Source organism: Protopterus annectens, chromosome 16.part0, assembly GCF_019279795.1.
Source record: "Protopterus annectens isolate FY-2018-M chromosome 16.part0, PAN1.0, whole genome shotgun sequence".
Classification (NCBI taxonomy): Eukaryota; Metazoa; Chordata; order Ceratodontiformes; family Protopteridae; genus Protopterus; species Protopterus annectens.
In genome coordinates this window covers 642,034,618-642,055,786 of record NC_056750.1, presented here as the reverse complement: position 1 = coordinate 642,055,786, position 21,169 = coordinate 642,034,618, and the positions used below count along the sequence as shown (strand labels likewise).

Here is a 21,169-nt window from a genome sequence, read left to right as displayed (position 1 = left end):
TGAATTTAGAGTTGAGAACATATCTTTTGTCTCTAATAAAACAAGCCTGACCAACAAACATGTGTTTACATTGCTGGCAACAACCACACTTAAACATCCCTCTAATGTTAGAATGCGTAACACAAATATTACGCTTTTTTTCAAGAATATTTTTTAAATTAGGACCCCTCTTATAGGTTATTTTTGGTCTATGCCCTAAGGTCTTTAATAAATGCTCATTACTTTTAATTATTGACCAGTTCGTATACAATATTTCTTTTATAATTCTATGATCCAATGAATAAGTAAATAAAAAACTTGTTTGATATGGACTGTTATTGGGACTATCTAAAGTTGCAGGTTCGTTAGTCACATTAATGATAGTTGCCTCAGAATTCAAATCAAGCCCTACTTTAACAGTTAATAAAGGTTTAAAATGTCCAGACAGCCGTTTTTGCTCTACTTCTAATCTAATAGTTCTAATAAGATGACCTGGATAACCTCTATTCAAAAACATACTTTGCAATAACTTACATTTGCATTCAAAATCCAAGTTGTCAGAAATCATGCGAGCTGCCCTAACCATTTGTCCCTTAACGACAGCACGCTTCTGATGAATTGGATGACAACTAGAAAAGTGCAAAAAACTGTTTGAATAGGTAGGTTTTCTAAATATTTTACTTTTGAAACAGTGTTCCACCTTATCTTTAATCAGTAAGACGTCCAAAAAATTAATAGAATCAACTCCTATTTCATGAGTAAATTCTAAAAAAGAAGTAGATTTTGAAATCGATTCTATAAACAAAGAAATATCGCTAGGGTCACCATTCCATAAACAGAACATATCATCTTGGTACCTAGTGTACCAAGAAACATTGTTTTGAAACAATGGGTTTTCAAACAAACAAGTATGCTCCCAATGGGCCATTACCATATTGGCAAAACTGCCACCACAGGGAGAACCCATGGCAACACCTGATTTTTGTAAATAAAATTTATTATTAAATGTCATAAAATTATTAGTCAATATGAGATCCAATAAAGAGGTTACCAAATAGATGTCGTTATGGTCTACCTTCTTGGTAACTAAAAATTCGGAAACCCATTCAATACCCAAATCATGTGGGATGACTGTGTATAGATCTTTGACATCTATAGTTAGGAATGTGCTATTTTCATTATATGTTAGTTTATTGATACTCTCCAAAAAAGACCACGAGTCTTTACAAATCTGAGGCTCTGGTCAAGAATGGTTTGAGTAAATTATCAATGAATTTGGCCCATCCGTAAGTTATCGAACCACGTCCGTCTACAATTATTCTGAATGGTGGTTCTACTAATGATTTGTGGATTTTTGGAGCTCCGAAAATTGCAGGAATAATTGGTGCCGCCATGGATAAATATTCATGTTGATTAATATCAATAGAAGATTCTATGAATAAATCATCAATACATTGTTTGATATTCTTATATGCCCCATTGACTTCATTTTGAGACACTTGACTATATGCTTGTGTGTTTAGATGTTTTTCTATTCTCTCATTGTACGCCTGTTGGTCCATGAACACAAGGCCACCCCCCTTATCGGGTTTCATAACCCTGACATCAAAGTTCTTAATTAATGTAATAAGGTCTAGTTCATCCTCAGTGTAATTCTTTCTATAACTATTCTTATGAAAGCTATGAACATTTCTCATATCTAACTCACACATTTTTTCAAAAATACATAAATCAGAGTGGAGTGGAGGATTAAATTGACTAGAGACTTTCAAAATATTGGTGATAGTGGAATTATTACCCATCAAGATGTTTAAATTAAGCTTGTGTGTAAAAAGCTTTAAATCAATAATAGTCTCTGCAATGTCAATTGTTCTATCCGGCACAAAGGACAAACCTTTAGATAAAAGGTTGGCCATGTGTTCATTGATTGTTAAAGAAGAATAGTTAAAGACTTTAAAATCACCTTCTGCTGAAACATAAACTTTTAAAGAAGGTGATGCATTAGCAGTCATATAGGCTATCTCTTGGGTTGCCTCCTGGTGTTCCTCGTTATCAAAGAATTGGTACTCTTCTTCCTGTTGTTGTTGGAACGCATACTGTTCCTGGAGTGAAAACCCTGGTTAGGCTGGTTACTCTTACTAGAATTGTTCTTATTATTATTATGATTGTTGTTATTATTATTTTGTTGGTTGATGAGCCTTTCACTACGACGCAGTGGTTCACTTTGGGTTGGCTCATCAGCAAATGAAGTCGAGGCATTATTATTGTTATTATTAGGTGAATGTTGGTCATCTTGTACAACAGTAAGACCTTGATTATTCATGTTGTCTGACCTTATTGATGGGGGGTCGGGATAAGCTTCATTGTTGGCATATGCTGTAATGTCTATGATATGAGGACTGCCTGGATCCACATGGGTGGGCCAACAGGAATGAAGAAGGAGGGACCATTCTAGGCTTATTTCTGGCAAGTAACTTGATAGTAGCCAACAAATGGTTCAGAGAGAGAGAGAGAGAAAGCGACAGTTACAAGATCCCATAGAAGAGCGGCCAACATGCAACTCAAGTAGACTTCCTTCTAGTAAGGAAAAGGCACTAGGGTATAATCAGTTTTTGCAAAGTCATTCCCAGTGAAACAGTTGGCTCACAGCATAAACTACTGGTTGCCACAGTCAGCTGCAAGTAGTGGTCAGAGAAGGCTCTATGGACAGCAGAGACCAGGCTGAAGACCTGGAAGTTGACTGGAGAGAAAGTACAACTGTTCAAGGAGTTAGGGCTCTAGCACCTCAAGAAAAAGAGGAAATAGGTATAGCTGAAGAAGAAGAATGACAGTGCCTGAAAATAGCATGTATGAGGACTACAGAAGCGATGAGTGGCTGAGAGTGGTACAGAAATAAGGTACATAAGGAAAGCTGGTGGAATGCAGAAAATGGAAACAGGAAAGACGGACCAGGCTAGGAAGGAATACTGGTTGACTAGCAACAAGGCTAAGAGAGGATTTGCAGTAGCAAAGAATAAGGCACCAGAGGCACTCTACCAGTTTCTGGAAAGTGATTCATTAGATGGCACAAAGAAACTAAATCAGGTTGCAAGGCAAAAGCAAGAAAGATAAAGAAGATAATCATTCACTAAGCCAGTTTCAATAAAAAAAAGTATTCTAATAATGACAGAGAGACAATATTTTAGTCTTTAAGTAAAATATTCCCCCTCTGTCATTAGTGAGATAATACACACACACCAGATCTATTCAGAATAACATAGACATATACCTCATTCAATCCAAAGCAGCTGATGAAGTTTGCGCTGTAACTTTCAATGGGCGGAGCCTAAACATTTTGACAGAATCAAAGTATGTCCTCACATTTCAAACAGATGTTTGTATCTCTGGAACCATAGGGGTTATGAAAACTGTATAAATGGCAAGCCCTTCAGCACCAACTATTTTATAGTGCTAGTCTTCTTTAGGTTATAAGTCTTAAACTGAATTTTATAAGTCACAGTAAACATAGTAGCTATTACGTTTGTATTATTTTGTAAACACTGTACAATATCTCAGCAACCACTCAAGTTATGCACATACTGTCAGCAGCATTTTATTCATCTAGCTGAGAGATTTCATATAAGGCTAAGAAGTTCTGTCTATGTTACTTAGTTGTTGATATATTTAGAAAAATGTGAAAATTATACCTATATAAATTAATATCACAAAAACAACAGTTAGTATCTCTTTACCTGCACTAGACAGAAGTCAAATATTAATGCAGCTGAGTTTGGGATTGTGTAAGCTTTAAAATGAACTCTTTTAAAACCATGTACATACCATGGTTTTGGAATTATTGAGGCAAATATGAACAAGCAATATTTGATGCCTAGAGGCGTCAGTAGGAGTTAACTGCAGATGCACTTGGAGGTGTCACTCGGATATAATGAGATACAGACATGCACTCACACAAACGGGCACACACACATACACACAAACTCTCTCACATCTCTGTACATAATCTCCTACACACACACACACACACACACACACACACACACACACACACACACACAGCAGGATCCTCTGTGTGTTCATACATGATGCAAATCTTCTGGTGATTTGTGGGTGTTGTAGTATGGAGATGCAAAACATGTTAGTGTGTCTGAGCGCATTGTGTGTTGGAAAATATGCTGCAGTATGTAATGATGCGCTATTATGTGTTTTTTTTTTTTTCCAAGCATTTCTTACTGGTTTCTTAGTCCTGTTTTATTCTGTATCTGAATCAGTACATACCGAAATGGAAAATTGATCTTATATTTTCTTTTACTAGAACAACAAAAGTTTTGTGATGTAGTCATCTCCAGCTTCAAACTGGCTGTATTGTCAACAGTCTGTAGATCCAGCAAGACTTTATCACCTATATTATATTACTATGCAAATATCTTTCTGTTTTAGTTTTATAGTATTTTTAGCAGTGGATCAGCCTGGCCATAAGAAACACCCAGACTGCAACCATAATTTTTTGTTTCTTGTTACTGAATCTTAGTAAGCTAAGGCAAGCAACTGTCCTTTAGGCATGATTACCTTGATGTGTGCAGTTATAGGTTCATAGGTGTGTACTAGGCCAATGGCTCTGGAGCCTTTATAAGGCTAGCCCATAGAAGTGCCCTGGAATCTTGCCTCCTGATGTTAGTTACCAGTGCTTCTGTCAAGTAGAACCACTGTGGTTATCCCCGGGGTGAACTTTCTATTTCCCATCCACTCAAGATTTCTCTTGAAGAGGGCCAGTGAGGTGCTCTGCTTGACGTGTATGGGAAGTCTGTTCCAGAGCATGGGCAGTCTCTGGGTGATGAACCTGTCCCTCCAGCATGTTCTGCTGATTGTGGTAATGAGGTTGAGGTCTCTGGAGTGTGTGGTGCGGAGGGATTGGGACTTCTTTAGACATAGCATTTCTAACAGAGCTGGATCAGACATGGCTTTGTAAGTCAAGCAGAGATCGCCTCTTAGTAGATGATAGGAGACTGTCCATGTTGGACATGTGTTTAAGGCCTAGGATCCTCTTTGTGAGGTACTTTTGCGGCCTCTCCAGCTGTTGCAGGTGTCTAGTGAGGTACATGCCAAATGGGGCATTATATTCTGATTGGTCTAATGAGGGAAGAGTAGAGAGAGATAATGACCTCTTTCTTCCTGGATGCAAAACCCTTGGTAATGAGATGTGCCACATAAAAGGACTTTCAGACTACAGTGGCATTGTGGGGGTCGAAGGAGAGTTTGCTGTCAACCTGTGTCCCCAGATCTCTTATAACACCTTCAGTGTTCAGTGGGCTGCCATCGATGTGGTAATTAGTGGGAAATTAGTTTTTCCCCAAAGGGGATGACAATGCTTTTTTTGGCATTAAGCTTAAGGCCATGGTTTCAACACCAGTAATTGGCCTCAGTGGGGCCTTTCTGTAGGATGTCAGCATCACTTGGGGAGTTAATAATGGCTCCCAGCTTGCAGTCATCTGCACACTTGGTCAGCTGGAGTCCCTCCATGTTGGCCTGGACTTCAGAGAAGTAGATGCCAAACAGGAGAAGACCCAGGTCCTGTGGGGCTCAACTCATGACTGGTCGGTAGTCTGACTTGGGGTCCACTACTTTCAGACTGTGGGTTCTGTCTATGAGCCAATTTGTAACCCACCTAATGATATAGGGGTTGATACCCAATTTGGTTAGTTTAGCAATAATTCCTGAGTGAGGAGTGGTATCAAAGGCCTTGGCCAGATTAAGGTAGGCTGTATGAACTGCCTTAGCCTTAACCACAGCTCTGGTGACTGCCTCAAAGAAGTCAAGCAGGTTGACCAGGTATGATCTTCCTTTCACAAAACTAAACTGTGCGGTATCTGGAGTTTGGAGATTCCCTATATGTTTGTTAATTAGGTCCATGATGATGCGCTCCATAGCCTTACATATTAGACTCGTCTGGCTAATGGGGTGATAATTCCCAGGGTCTGTAGTCGCTCCCCTTTATGGAGAGAGATGACTGTGGCAGTGTGCCATTTGGTGGGGACAAAGCCTGAGGTGAGGCTGTGGGTGAACAGGGTACACAGATGTGGTGCCAGTTCACTTTGTAGTTCATGTAGAACATAGCTAGGGATATTGTCAGGTCCCATGGAGGCTGTATTCTTGACCTTGGACAATACAGCTTTAATCTGTGCTGCAGTAATGCTGGGTGCCTGGCATTTTTCCGGTATTGTGAATAGTCCTTTGGGGGGTAAAGTTGGCACTGAATCTGTCGGCCAGTATGTTGGCAGTATCTGTAGGCTCAGTATAGGAGGTACTGTTGTGCAGCAACTCAGAGCAAATCTGAGTATTGCCATAGAGATTATTGATATAACTATAGAAGGCTTTGTGGTTGTTTTTAGTGTCTGCCACAATTTTGCCTTCATAGCTGGCTTTAGAGGTTTTGATGAGGGATCTCATCTTTTTGTTGAGGCTAATAAGGGATTTTTTATAGTCTTGGGACTTCACCTTTTTCCGCAACAGTTTCTTCCTTCTGTTGTAGAGTTTATTAATGGCAGGGGCCACCAGATTGGCTTCCTTTTTTTGGAGGAGAGCGTCTTGGTTCTGTTGAGTATGGCTAGTTCCATGCATTTATGTACGTGTTTGTACAGTGCGTTGCTGTATGATTCGGCAGTCATGCAACTATTTTCCATTGGCATGGGTGGCGTGAAGTTAGTCACCTCTGTTTTTAGGAGCCCAAAGTCAGTTTTGGAGAAGTGTTTCATGGTGGCTACCTTTGCAGGGGGTGTGGGGGAGATGTGGATTTCCATGGGGATTAGTTTGTGGTCGGATCTAACCAGGGAGGACTTGACTATTAGTGTGGAGCAATGGTTGCCCATGTTAGTAATAACCAGATCAAGGATGTTGCTAGTGGGGGTAAGAATGAGCTGGTCCAGGGCATTGGAACTGATGAATTCCAGGAAGTGTTCAGCCAGTGAATTGGTGCATGAGTAGTTTTCCCAGTTGATAGGTAGTTGAAGTCACCCAGTATGAGAGTGCTGAGTTGGACTTAATAGTTTCCAGGGTGCTTAGGAACGTGGAGGGAGAGTCTTGGGACAAGGTTGGGGACCCATCGCAGGCTTCGATCTGAATCGCCGTCCTACCCAATGTTAGTTGTACCTGAAGTATCTTGGATGCATTATGCTGGGCTACCAGTCTGGAGGTGTGCATATCCTTTATGAATATGGAGACACCGCCGTCTTTGGAGCCTCGGTCCATGTTCTGGGGCTGAAAAGTGTGGAATGAGTTGTAGCCTGGTAGCACAGGGGTGCTTTCTGCTGCTTTAAATCAGGTATCCATTACAGCACAAATGTTGATGTTCTCCATTTTAAGGAGTGCTTCGTGGGAGTGCATCTAGAGATTTAGACATCTAACGTTGAGCATCATGACCTTCAGATTGCATTTATTTATAGCTGTTACGGTGGTAGTTTTGTCTTTGTAATCCCACCTAAAAAAGGCACTATAGGGGTGGCAAGAGCCTTAGCCAGTACCCAGAAACCCTGGGTTGACAGATGCAGGCCATCTCTGGCAAATCATCAAGGTCTGTCAGTCATGTCATCCCAAGCAGACAGATACTGGATTCTTTAGAATGACACCAGAAACTTAGCCAATTATTGAAGTCATTCATTTTCTGCTTGTAGTACGGTATCATACTGGTCGACGGTAGGATGCTGCTCAAGACCAGGGCCATACCTGCCTGGGCCACATAATCTGAGAGTTTCACCATGTCCCTTTTCATATAGTTCAGAGAGGTGCATCTCGGGTAATTCACATCCACCTCGACAATGATAGAGTCATACTTATACTTGTTGTGGAGTGACCTGAGTGCGTGTGTTGTGTCGGATTCTGGCACCTGATAGGCAGCTGACTGTTACCTCCTCCTTATTCAACCTGGTGAGTGGGAAGTCAGTGTGCCTCACTATTGAGTCACCTATGATTACTGTATTGGGCAAGTGGTTTTGCTTTAGGGGCTTAGGTTGAGGGGCACACTGTGTAGGTGATTTATGTATCTTGTTGTTTGTGCTGTGTTGGGGTGGTCGAGTGTGTTTCTGCCTTGGAGGTCTCTGCTGTTTGGGTAGATTTCTATTAAGAGCCTCCTTGAACGTGGTTTGTGTTTTTATGTGAGAGCTGTGATGGAGTGTGTTCTGGAGGGCTGTGTGTTCCATGTATTGTGGTGCAGGTGTTGACCTTCTCCTCTTGACCAGCTATTCCAGTCTTGGCTGGAGAGTGCATGGCTTCCAATTTGGAGATATAAGTGCATATCTCGTAGGGCTGAGTGTTGGGAGGTAAGAGGAGAGGGATGTCTTGTACATGAGGCAGTTGCTTCACTGCTTCAGAATGCCCAAGTTCACCAGGTTAATAGGAGAAAGCACAGGGAACTGACCTTTAGACATGTCAGGAGGGATGGTCATCATTACTAAGTACTGGAGCTGTTTCCTTATAGTAGATTTAGTGCTGATAGCACTTGTGTGCTACAATAATTGCTACAGAGAGCTTGATGAAGTGCTAGGTGAGTACGCTTAACTAAGTGCAAGAGAGAAGAGAACTAGCTTGATCTAAGGGGTAAATTGAAGAGCAGACTTTCTGGCACTGGTAATAGTTTACCCCAGCTTAGCGGCACTGCACAGCACCCAAACCCGGGCTTTTAAAGCACAAACTTGAAAGGGATAAAAAAAATGCCCAAACAGCCAATAAACTACAATTTCAGAGCCAGAAACCACTCCTCTTGTGTTAGAGAGGCTACCTAGTGCTTACCACAAGGCTTATGACCTGAGAGAGGAAAATAGATAACAATGGGAGGTGTCCTTTTATTTCAGGAGAAAAAATGTTTTTCTCTAAGTAAAAAAGAAACGTTTTCTCTTAAGTATTGCTGAAACCATGATGCTGTGTCTGAAACGATATGATAGAAATCAAAACAACTGAAATGCTGCAGTTGTGAAATTTATTTTTATAGAGTAAAAAAAGTAATTTACATTATTAAAGATGTTTGTTATCTCACAAAAAGTATTTTATTATGAATGTCTCTTTCAAGATGAGAAAATGGAGTAATCATAAATGCACTGAAAATGACTTAGTTTATTTGTGCAACCATGTACTTTGTATTCTAAATAAACTTGTAATTCACGGATTAGCACCTGTCCTTTTTCAGGAGAGGCATGATTTGGGCAGTTATGTTCCTATGGGTGAGGGGGACTAGAAAATTTGGAAATATCCCAATATTTTAGAAGAAAACCACTTGGAAGTTAGATAATTGTGGAAAATGTGGTTTGATTTGTGTCATTTCTAAGGTTTGGGGGTGATAATGTTCCATAATTTGCTTGTAAGATGTTATAAGGGTTGCACATTTATTAGCTTGAACAGTATTTTTGTGGGTAATTTTTAATTGATTGAATGTCTTGAAGTGATGTAATTCTAGTCACTTTTAGAATGCTTTTTATTGAAATTTGCTTTGTGTCTCTGTTCTTGTGTGGTTCTGTCATGCTCTTGCAAGATAGCATAAAAAACACAGAGCTTCTCGGCAGCGAGAGACATACCCACAAAGATGCGACAAAATCCCAGAAGGACAGACCAGGAACACATACATGTACGCGCGCACACACACACACACACACACACACACACACACACACACACAGTGGGATGCACTGTACTATGATCGGCTTTACATGAGAATCGCATGCACACACAAACACACACACACACACACACACACACACACACACTCTCTCTCTCTCTCATCTCTATAATCATTTCCTACACACACACACAAACACACACACACACACACTCTCTCTCTCGTATCTCCGAACATTATTTCTTCCATGTGCACACACTCTCTCACATCTATCTGCATCATTTCACACACACACACACACACACACACCCACGTACAGACACTCTCACATCTCCCTACATCCTTTCTTACTCACACACACACACACACACACACACACACACACACACTGAGTCTTAGAACAGTACATGACGGAAATAACGGTGAGCTGCTCAATCGGCAAGTGACACACCCACAAAGACATTACAGGACCATGGGGGGACAGAGCAGGATGCACTGTACTACAGGCAGCCTTAAACGAAAACCTACATAATTTCCTACACACACACACACACACACACACACACTCTGTCTCTCTCTCCCATCTCCCTACACACTATATTCAGTATTTTAAAAACTAAAAAGTTTATATAAAAATATAAAACGATTTAAAAAAAATCATGTTTTTTATTGAGTCACTCTTGTTGTTTGTCTTTTAGCTTTTTCCCGGTTAGGGGTCGCTACAGCGGAACTCCGGTCCGCTAATGATTGCCAGTTGTTTTTTATGGTGTCGAGTTGCCAGCCCGATGCCCAACCTTCAACGAAGGCACGCCCATTCAACACGTCTTTCAAATGCCCACTCGTGTACTTCCGCAGTGGTGCAGCGGTAGCGTTGTTGCCTCACAGCAAGAGGTTCTCCCGTTCGATTCTCGGCTTGGGTTGGGAGTGCCTTCTGTGTGGAGTCTGCATGTCCTCCCTGCGGTCGAGTGGGTGTTCGAAAGACAAGTGTTGAATGCGTGTGCCTTCATTGAAGGTTGGGCGTAAAAAGTAAAAAATAAAGAAAAAGAGTGAAAATTTGCAAAAGAAACACAGATAAGCTGATTTCAGAAAAGCATTCTAGGTTGGTTTTCCTGATTCCTGCAATTTCTTCTGGTACATCTTTATCACAATCAGCAAAACCAACCTTGAAGGCTTTTCTGAAATCAGCTCATCTATTTCTTTTGCTAAGTGTTCAGTCTTTTTCCCTATGTTTTACTTTTTAGAGCAACTCAATAAAAAGCATTTTTTTAAATCTTTTTTTATATTATTTATTTTATTTTACTGCAGTTAATCATGTGAGATTTGCACAAACAAAGTGGGTATCAAGTACCTTGACCAGATATAAGTAGGAGGCACAGGGAGGGGGGTTGGGCCATCGGGGGATGAAAGTTTCTTATCCTCTTGACACATGCTCTTTTAAAACAATTAATCTGGATTTGCAGGACTGTTGTACATTTGTGTGAACTTGTATTGGAATACTTTACTGTGGCTACAATTGTGATTGTGTGAAACACATTCAGAATATATTACTGTAAGATGTTTGAGGTGTACTTTGTTAACAAAGTTACTATAACTGTTGTGCAAGTGCGGGGTCTGAACACTCTGTAGATGAAAGCAGCTTACCCTCTTGTTATCTGCTCGTTTTAAGCAGACATTAGTTTTGATTTTCAGAACTAATTTGCATTTGTGAAAAAGTAATTTGGAATACTTTTCTGTGGCTACTGAGCATTTGTGTGAAATAAATTTGGAATATGATAATGCAGCCATTATTATTTTTCCACAGTCAGACACACTGTCAACAATGTGGCTATAATTACTGGGTATTGGGGCTGTCTCTCAATGGAAATGACTGTCCTTGCTGTCATGGTAAAGTTATACAGTCATTAGTCTAAATTTGCTTGACTAGGCTGCATTTGTGTAAGTCTTTTTTAGATTACTTCTTTGTGACCATTTTTATCACAGACATAGGAAGTGTACACAGTTAAAATGGCAGTAATTGATGAGTTTGAATGTTGGTGGATTGTAAAGACAAAGGTTTGAATGGTCTCTTATGGTTGAAATGAGTAATTTGTATTATTACTGGTAAGTAAAGTTTGTTTCACTTGACGGAAGAGTAAAAAGTCAAAATGTACTCAAATTTTGCTTTAATAAACAATAAATGATTTGTTAAACAGTAAATATAATTGAAAACAATATGCTATATAAGCATACATTTAAAACTATCTGGAAGTTTTATCCAAAAGAACATGTGCATTATGTAGTGTCCTAAAAAGGTGTGTGCATGGCCAGTGGTTTGACTACTGTCCAGGGCCCAAAGCACACTTAATCCACCATCCTCTTCAAATTTGTTTTCAAGGCAGTACATCATGTGCTTCTTTTCTAAAGATCTGTGCAGTCCAATTTAACCTGTGTTGTGAGCAAAATGAGCACTACCTATTTCTGGTAAATATATTGTAATACTTTTTGCCAAGGAATAATTTTATTCACATTTCCAAACAGAAAAACTTTATAGAATGAAATGGTGAAAGATAGGATTACAAAGACAATTTTTAAACTATATCCAAGAAAACATATGTTACACTTTTGAACTCAAATTATTATTTTTAAATATTATCCCCATTCTTAAAAACAGAAGATCTTTTGACAGCCAATGATTTTTGATAGCTTTTCACTTATTGCATTTTGCAAGTGTACCAAGACCGTATGTTGTTTTTTATTATTATTATGAACCATTGACTATTAAATGCACCCAACTTGTTAAAAACTGGTTTTCCCATCACCCTAGGTCTCCTTTTGGCATTAACACCAATGAGCAAATGATCATCCTGTCAGTTTTACTTTTTATAGCTTCACAATTGTACATCAGTCTTTTACCTTGGATCATTCCATACATTTCTTTAACCAGGTCCATTCCCCTTGATTATAACATTGTTTTCTCATATCTCAGATGTTCAACTACCTTAATTATCTCTCCTGTATCTGGAGATTCCTGGTTCTTCTGTCTTCCTGTTTTAGCCAATAGAAGTAATAGCCACAACAAGCTTTCTATATAACTACTTCTTGCGGCTTTTCCCCAAGTTCCCCAAAAAATACACATCCTTTGACAGGTTTATATCTTTGCCCATCAGGTGTAGCAGTAGGCCTTCCAAATCCTTATTAAAGTGTACTAGCTCCCCACAGCTCTAAAAAATATGCTCCTAAGTACCCGCCACTTTGTCCTGGCATCTCTAACAAACTGCAGTAGTTCCAGGGAATATCCTTACCAGTTTGTCTTGTATATAAAAGAACCTATACAAGCATTTCCATAAGAAAATTCTGTATGTCCTTGCAATGGTAGCAACTCTTGACAGCCAAAGCACCCTCTTCCGATATTTATCACTTAACTCCTTATCTAACAACTTTTTTCCAGGACTTTCTCACTATCTGAACTAAATCCTTTTTTCAAACGTAACAACTCCATTGCTGCCCTAAAATGTATTCCACTGTTGCCAATAGAGTCCATTCTAATGTCTAAACTTCATTTGATTTAGGGAGTGACGCTTTTTTTGTATCCTTCTCCAGTTAGTTGTCTTCAACTGACTTATAAAAACCCTTGGTATTGTAACCTGCATCTGGCTATGTCCCATTCTGTAACCCCATCCTGGCCTAATAAATGGTCCCAGCAGTGAGGTTCATTCATAGTTGGAGCCCAGTGCCAAGCCATTAAACTTTTCTTTCCTGTCATGCAGAGAAAACCCAATTGGCAAGATATCCTTCCTCTACATCATATCTGTATGAGCAGATATTCCCTGCATTTTTAACACTATATTCCCTGCATTTTTAACACTATTAACAATGGTGTGTTAAGTTCCCTGCCCTCCTTCCCACCCCACCCCCACATCCAGTCTAAAAGATCCTACTGCCCTATAGCTTCCTTTTTTATTTGCACCATTTATTTCTATCTCACTTCAAAATTTTTATTTTAATATTTTACATACATAGCTAATGCCAAAATATTAAAGTAAAACCTCATGTCAGGTGTCCCCATTCTCCCAAGCTCTTGAGGTAATGTCACCTTATCCCACCCCACCTTATACAAACTCATTCCAGTTTTCTTTATTTCATTATCCCCAAGTAGTTACCAAAAGGTATGGTCTGAGCACAAAAGATTTGAGAGAACATGTAACTGGAACATTTGTACCCACATTTCTAGAACTAGTTTTAACCCTTTCCACATCTCCAAATTACTTTGTATCTTGTGCTGTACTTTAATGAGCATTTGTTTCTTGCATTCTTCAGAATCTTTAGCTTGTCAACTTCCTAAAAATCTTATCAATGAATGTTCCCACATTCCAGGATTTTACCTTAACTCTTGTAGGTTTTCAAAATTTACTCCAGTAGTTTTAGTAATGTTTACATTATATTCTGAAGTCTGACCAAGTCTAGTCATCATCTCCCGTAATATGGTGAGGTTGGCTTTTGGTTATGTCAATGTAACCAGAATGTTGTCTGCAAACATCAACATTTTTAAATTCAAGTCCCCCATAAATGCCCCTGTACTGGCAAAACCCTTATTTCTTCCAGTGGCTCCAAACACAAGGCAAAGATTATAGGAGAAAGGGGACACCCCTGCCTAGTGTCCACTCATAATTGTCAAGTCATCGGAAAGGCAGGCACGCACCATCACTTTGGCCTGGAAGCCCAAATATATTTTCTGCAACAAGTCCACCAATGTATCTGTAATAATTTTTATGAGAAATGATTTTCTGCACTAGTTACTCATCCATGCTGTCTTTAGTTTTTTTTTTATTATTATTAATTAAATTTATAGTGTGAAATAATAGTTAATAGTGATTTTGGGAAAGAAGGAGACAAGAGAGAGAGAGAGAGTGGGGAGGTGCGCATTGATGAGTCATCTTTGAAAGGTCACTTATCTGTTTTTTGCAGCTATCCTTTAATTAGGGAAAAACATCACCCTCCTTTCTGCTGAGAAATTCCATCAGACACTTGGCCATATGATGTTTAAAGATGTATGAAATATAACCCATGGCTGTAAAATTCTCAAAGGAATTTAGAAAGGCAGTTGTATTAGGTAGTTTGCAGTGGTGCAGCGGTAGCGTTGTTGCCTCACAGCAAGAGGTTCTTCCGTTCTATTCTCGGCTGGAGCACCTTCTGTGTGTAGTCTGCATGTACTCCCCACGGTCGAGTGGCTGGCGTTCGAAAGACATGCGTAAATGGGCATGCCTTTGTTGAAGGTTGGGCATCGAGCTGGCACCTCGGCACCGTAAAAAACTACCGCCAATCATTAGCGGACAGGAGTTCCACTGTGGCGACCCCTAACTGGGAAAAGCCAAAAGAAGAAGAAGAAGAAGATGGAATATTAACTGCCAGTTAGTGTTGTACAAATGGCTGTAGCCTGAAGTAAATAAAACAGAATGTGCGTTCCTCAGAAAATTCATTGTGGAGTAAACCAAAGGCTCTGCCTGAAGGTTTTTGGTTCCTGAATTTGAATAGGCCAGTCAGGACTTTTTGTGAATGTGGCACAAAAGAAGTTCAGGTAAAGAACTTTGAGGAGGTGGAAGGAAGGCCTAATCAAGGCCTGCAGCTGTGACTTTTATTTGCTGGAAGTTGTGTAGAACTGAACCTGTGTGATGGAGTTATGTCTATTGACTGTGGACATTACTTCTACAGAATTGTACATAGTGTAAATATTTTGTGGATTTGAAAGAGGAAAGACGTCATTCTTAAGTTTTTTTTTTTTTTTTTTTTTGTACATATTTGTGCCTCCAGTAGTTTTTAAGACTTGACAATATGTGTGTGGAGTGTCTAGTACTGTTCATTGAATCACCTATTCAAAGAATGGCAGATCTCTGGGAAAATTTAATTCAAAAGCACATTTCATTGAAAATGCAAAACCAGCTAAATATTTCTTCAAAACTTAATTTTTACAGGGGTCTTCCCCCCTGCAACCCCCTCCTCCCACACCCGGTTTTATAAATATACTGACTCCATGGTTGCACAACCACAGAGGAAAGAGAAAACGCCACACACAGTGAATTACTCATGGCTCAGAATCTCCTAAATATGTGCACACAGCATGAGGTGGGCAGTGTCAAGATATAAATGATGACTAAATTGCCTTTTAATGCCTACTAAGATCTTAAACCACACCAGCAGTAATTAATTATACCTTAATACAGTTTTCAGTGAAATGCGAATTTGATTAAATGCACTTGATGAAAAGTGCATTCATTGAAAAGCCATCACCTATATATATATTTTTTTATTTTGTTTTGTTAACCGGGTGTCCGACTGGGCCAGAATCCCGTTTCAGCAGAGACCCAGGGAGAAAAGCTCCGCATTTTACAATATAAATATAATACAGAATAACAATAATACATTCAGGAGTGAGTTATATACAAAAGTAACTTGAGATTTATATACAATAAAGATAGAGAATGCTGATTGAGCAGAGAAAAATAAGAGAACTCAGCACGAGTGTCAATTATCATATGAAGTAACAGTAATGAGTGTTATAAACTAGAAAACTGAGCCTGTAGCTAGGGTGTCTTACAATTTGTTGAATACTATATATGGAGTGTAGATGGCAGAGTCCAGAAGAGAGGATGAATAAGAAAGTCAGGTAGGATGGGGAAGGGTACAGGGGTTGCCGAGAATAATAGGGTGTATGAAGTAGGTGAAACCTGAAAGAATTGGTAAAAGGTATGGAGAGGGATTAGCCAGGAGAATGGCAAGAGCACAGCCAGTGATTAGCAAGGTGCTCCTTTAGGAGGACCTTGAACTGATGGTAGTTAGGTATTCTAGTTATGGTATTGGGAAGAATGTTCCAGAGTCTGTAAAGTTTGTGCGAGTAGAGGGAGTCGCCACGAAGGTTGTGGGAGTTGGAAACCTTTAGCAGAAGTTTGTTAGAAGATCTGAGAGTGGTATTGGGCTGGACTAAGTTGGAAATAGCGGGGCAGTTGTTAGGTTGGTTGACTATTTTGTGGGTTAAGGTTAATTGATAGAAGGTTTGGGAGTTTTAGCCAGTTTAACTGGGTGAGAGCAGAGCAGTGGTGAGATCTATGTGGTTGGTTAGTAGCATATTTTGCAATCTTATTGTAGCATGATTCTAGGTTGTTAATGTCTGATTTTCAAAGGTTTGTGAAGATCAGGGAGCCGTACAGGAGGGAGGATAGCAGGTGAGACCGGACTGTAGAGAGTCTGGCTGCTGGTGTTAGGAATGGTTTGGCTCTGTATAGGGTGCCTAGTTTGATGTGGACTTTCTTAATTGTGAGTGCAGTGTGATTGTCAAATTTTAGACTATCACCTTTGGTAACGTGGCTCGTGCGTACTATTTTTGTGCCATTTGCAGAGATGATTCAGAGTCGGGGATGGGAAGGTTTGAGTTTTTTTTATTTTTGAAAACTATAATCTTACTTTTGATGGGGTTCAGAATGAGTTGTTCTTGGAAGAGGTATTTTTCAATGTCTTGAAATGCTGTTTGCATTTTTTTTTTGGAGTTCTTGGGGGTGAGGTGGCTGAACAGGTAAGTGTGGCATCATCTGCATACTGAACTATGGATGATAGTTGAGTAGCAGAGCTGAGGTCATTAGTAAATATGATAAAGAGAAGTGGACCAAGTATAGAACCTTGGGGTACACTTATGGAGATGGGGAGTAGGGGGAAAGTGAGCTTTCTCATTTAGTAGCCTGTTGGTGACTGGAAAGATAGCTGTGGAACAAAGTTAGAGCTGATGGGCTGAGGCCATGGGAGGACAGTTTATTAATTAGCAGCTGGTGGGATACGATGTCGAAGGCCTTGGACATGTCAAGAAGAATGGATGAGACAAGCTGGCCTTCATTAATGTGATGATGAATGGTCTTAGTGAAGGTTAGCAGGGCAGTGCTGGTACTGTTTAGGTCCAACTCCATGCTGTGAAGTGGTAAGTAGATTATTGCTTAGGAGATAGTTATTGAGTTGTTTGTGGAGGCATTTTTCTAGGATGTTTCCTAGGGGGAGAGGATGGCTATGGGGCGATAGTTGTTTAGCTTTGCATAGGGTCCGCCTTTGTGTAGGGGTATGATGTGATATATTTACCATAGAAGTGGAATATATTGTTCAGTAATAGAACAATTAATTGGAATCGATATTGGGTAGGTAATTGATGGGGCGACAAGTTTTAGAAATTAGTTTGGGAGTTTGTCTGCAGTGATACAGCAGGGTTTAAGTTTAGTTAATAGATTTTTTATGTAGTTAGTATCAGAAGTAGGTTTGTCTTTTTTGATCTGTTCTTTTTTTTTTTGTTAGGTTTCTTAGCTGTTGATAAGATATATTTATATATAGAGATCTACTATCACAGTCTTGAAACCCATAATCCAGAGATCATAATACTGAAAAACAAAAATTCTAAAGACCACAATGTCTAAAAAAATCTCAAGTACTGAATTTGCATACTGGTGGGAACCCAAGAACAAGTGCTAACATGGGTCCTGCAGGGAGCAAGTGAAAGAGTTCAGTATTGCGGTCTTCCGCATTTTGGTTATTCAGTGTTTTGGTTTTGGCAGTATAGGTTTCAAGAATGTGAACTTCAAGATCAAGATTGTGAGAGTAAACCTATCTATTTATGTACACACACATGCAGCTACACATATATCTATATGTATGTGTAAATAATTATAATACTTTAAACTTTCAGTTAACCAGCACCCATGGGGATTGGTAGATGCTGGATAACTGTAGTTTCTGGTTGCTTGAGAGTTACTATTAACAACAAGCCTGACAAATACTGTACCCTATACTATTTGTTTGGTTTGACTTGTTCTCAGGTTGGGGAGAGAGGGAATTAATTTCTATCTTCATTTTTAAAATTCTAAAAACGTAAGGTATGTTTCTGTAGGGGGGGGGACAGAAAGTGCAACACATGAAAATTGTACTGTATTTCTTCAGTTTTTTTTTTGCTGGTTGCTTGAGTTCCAGTTAACTGACAGTATGTATTACTTGTGTATAGATATTATATTCTAAAATATAATATTTCCATGTATGAGTGCTTGTAAGCAATTTATTCATAACTGTATCTATATAACATTTAGGTAAACGTACGTATATATATATATATATATATATATATATATATATATATATACACACACACACACACACACACACACACACACACACACACACACGACTTCCACTGTCATCCCTGTAGCTTCTGTCACTGACTGCACCTTTACCATCTTCCAGCTGACAGATTTTGGACTATCTAGATGGAAGATGGCTTCTGTCTCGTCTTTGAATGGAGAGAGCAGTGTCGGTGGAACACTGGAATACATGGCACCAGAAGTTCTGAGTAATTTGAATCATAAGCCAACTCTGGCAATGGACATTTATAGGTAAGTAACCCTGTTTCCTTAAAGAATTTGGTTGATTGTCTCTCTTTTCAGTGAGCCTTGGTCTAATGATCCTGTTTAATCAGATATGTATCAATTGACTCATTTTATAATTGTGAAGTTTTATGAACTCAGAATTAATTTCAGTAGTTTAGGAGTATTCAAGGGGGTTATAAGGGTCTTGTCTGTGCATTAAAGAAGTTGACAATTCAATCTTGACCGTATGGCCTATAATAAGAGTGGGGGGGGTGTTAAGTAAGTGGCTGCTGTTAACTTGCCAGTCTTGGAGGTAGAGAGGTAGTTTGATTTGCTGCACTGCTGTCCACTATGTGAGTATTTGAGAACATCAGGAGCTACACGTGTGGGACATCCCAGAAGCAGTATCATGTATGTGATGCTCTAGCCGCTACAGGGAGGGTTTAGATTTGGGTGGGTACATGATTGCAAAGACAAGCCTGCTCACTCACACCTAGTTCTTATGTCTAGGAAGGGTGAGTGGGCTCACAATTCTCATGCTCCATTTGAGGAAACAATGAGCTTGTAGGGCTTTTCCCCACCTGGTAAATAAATGGGCTGGCCACTGAATGAACCAAGATGCTGCAGATAGAAGAGCCATTAGGCAGATCATGTGATGGGGATAAAAAGAAAAAAGTTGTCAATTCAAGCCTGTTTTGTTTTACTTGCTCATTGGATCATGGTCTACTGAAAAATTAAACATGTCATAACCATTGCTAAATCAGTAAGATGTACATTTACTGTTATTGGTAATGGTGCTGTTAAGATATAACTGCAGAACAGCAGACCCCCTATCACACAAACTGGAAGACTACATTGCATACTGCTGAAGCACCGTGTAATTCTTAAAACAAAAATTCCAATTTGTAAAACTTACTAACATCAGTGCAGAAAGTATTTTGAGCCTGATCTGGTTGGAGTAGCAGTGTACTTAGCATTGTTATTACAGCAAAAGACAGTTGCATATCGACTGATCATAAATGAGGGAAGGAGCTAACAATATCTTTATTACTGAAGCATGGAACAGTAACTCTCATGTTCATCTTAAATGAGTGAAGGGGCTAGCAATGTCATTATTACTGAAGCACAAAACAATAACACACCGTTCAACCTAAGATGGGGAAGAGGCTAGCAAGGTCATTATTACTGAAGCACAAAGCAGTAGCAATCTTGTTCAGCGTAGGTGGAGGGGAGGAGCTTGCAACATCAGTATCACTAAAGCAGAGAACAGTAACATACCCTCTCATCCTAAGTGAAGGAAGGGAACTAGTGATGTCATTACTGTCACAGCATGAAACAGTTATATACTCTGTTATCCTTAGTGAGTGAAGGAGGTTAGTTATGTCATTATTATTAGCAATTTCAGTATTACTGAAGCAAAGAACAGTAACACATCAACTCATCCTAAGTGAGGGAAGGGGGCTAGTGGTGTCATTATTGCCACAGCATTAAACAATTAGACATCCACTCATCCACAGTGAAAGAATGGGCCTGCAGTATCATTACCTCCTCATGAAAACAGTTAAATATCTGTTCCTCCACATTATGGAAGGGGGACTAGCAAAGTTATGAGTACCACTGCATGAAACAGATATCCACTCAGAGCTGCACATATTAGTATCAGCCTGAAATGTAGTTACCAGGAATAACTTAGGGAATTTATATATATATATATATATATATATATATATATATATATATATTTTTTTTTTTTTTTTTGTATTCTTTTTTTACCTCTTTACGCTGTACTTAACGTAGTTTTGATAATTCTGCCAGACTCAGGCCTGGTTTGGGAACTGCCTTGAGAAAGTAGTTATTTTTGTAATGGGAGTACATTAATTGCTGATATATCTGGATAAGTCAAGTGCTTACAGTTTGAATTTACAGCTGCTTTCCATTGCTTGTACTTTTTCTTGTTTGCTATTTACTGAGAACTGTTGTCACCATAGTTGTAGCTGGATAGTGGATACTGCATAAATGAAGTTTTCCCCAAGTCATTACTGCAAAAATCTTTCTTTCATCTCGCCTTCGACTGGCACATATGCAATTCAGGTTTCACTGATTTGCTTGGATTTATAATAAAGTGAATTGATCTGCTGTAACGTCCTACCAGCTGCACAAGTCTGTCTGTTGTTATGCTCTTTATAGTCAGATATAATGTCCCTGCTACCCTTCTTCTCCCCTTTTAAGT

General features: G+C 39.3%; 1 protein-coding gene across 3 annotated transcripts in view; it reads left to right on the top strand.

Annotated features, from left to right (window-relative positions):
- Window positions 1-21,169, top strand: part of LOC122790867 (receptor-interacting serine/threonine-protein kinase 3-like) — a 652,441-nt gene that overhangs the window by 272,145 nt on the left and 359,127 nt on the right. For all 3 annotated transcript variants that reach the window (XM_044058527.1, XM_044058528.1, XM_044058529.1), the window contains one exon: window positions 18,818-18,966. In XM_044058527.1, coding sequence (XP_043914462.1) covers window positions 18,818-18,966 — 149 coding nt within the window. The remainder of the gene's footprint in view (window positions 1-18,817; window positions 18,967-21,169) is intronic.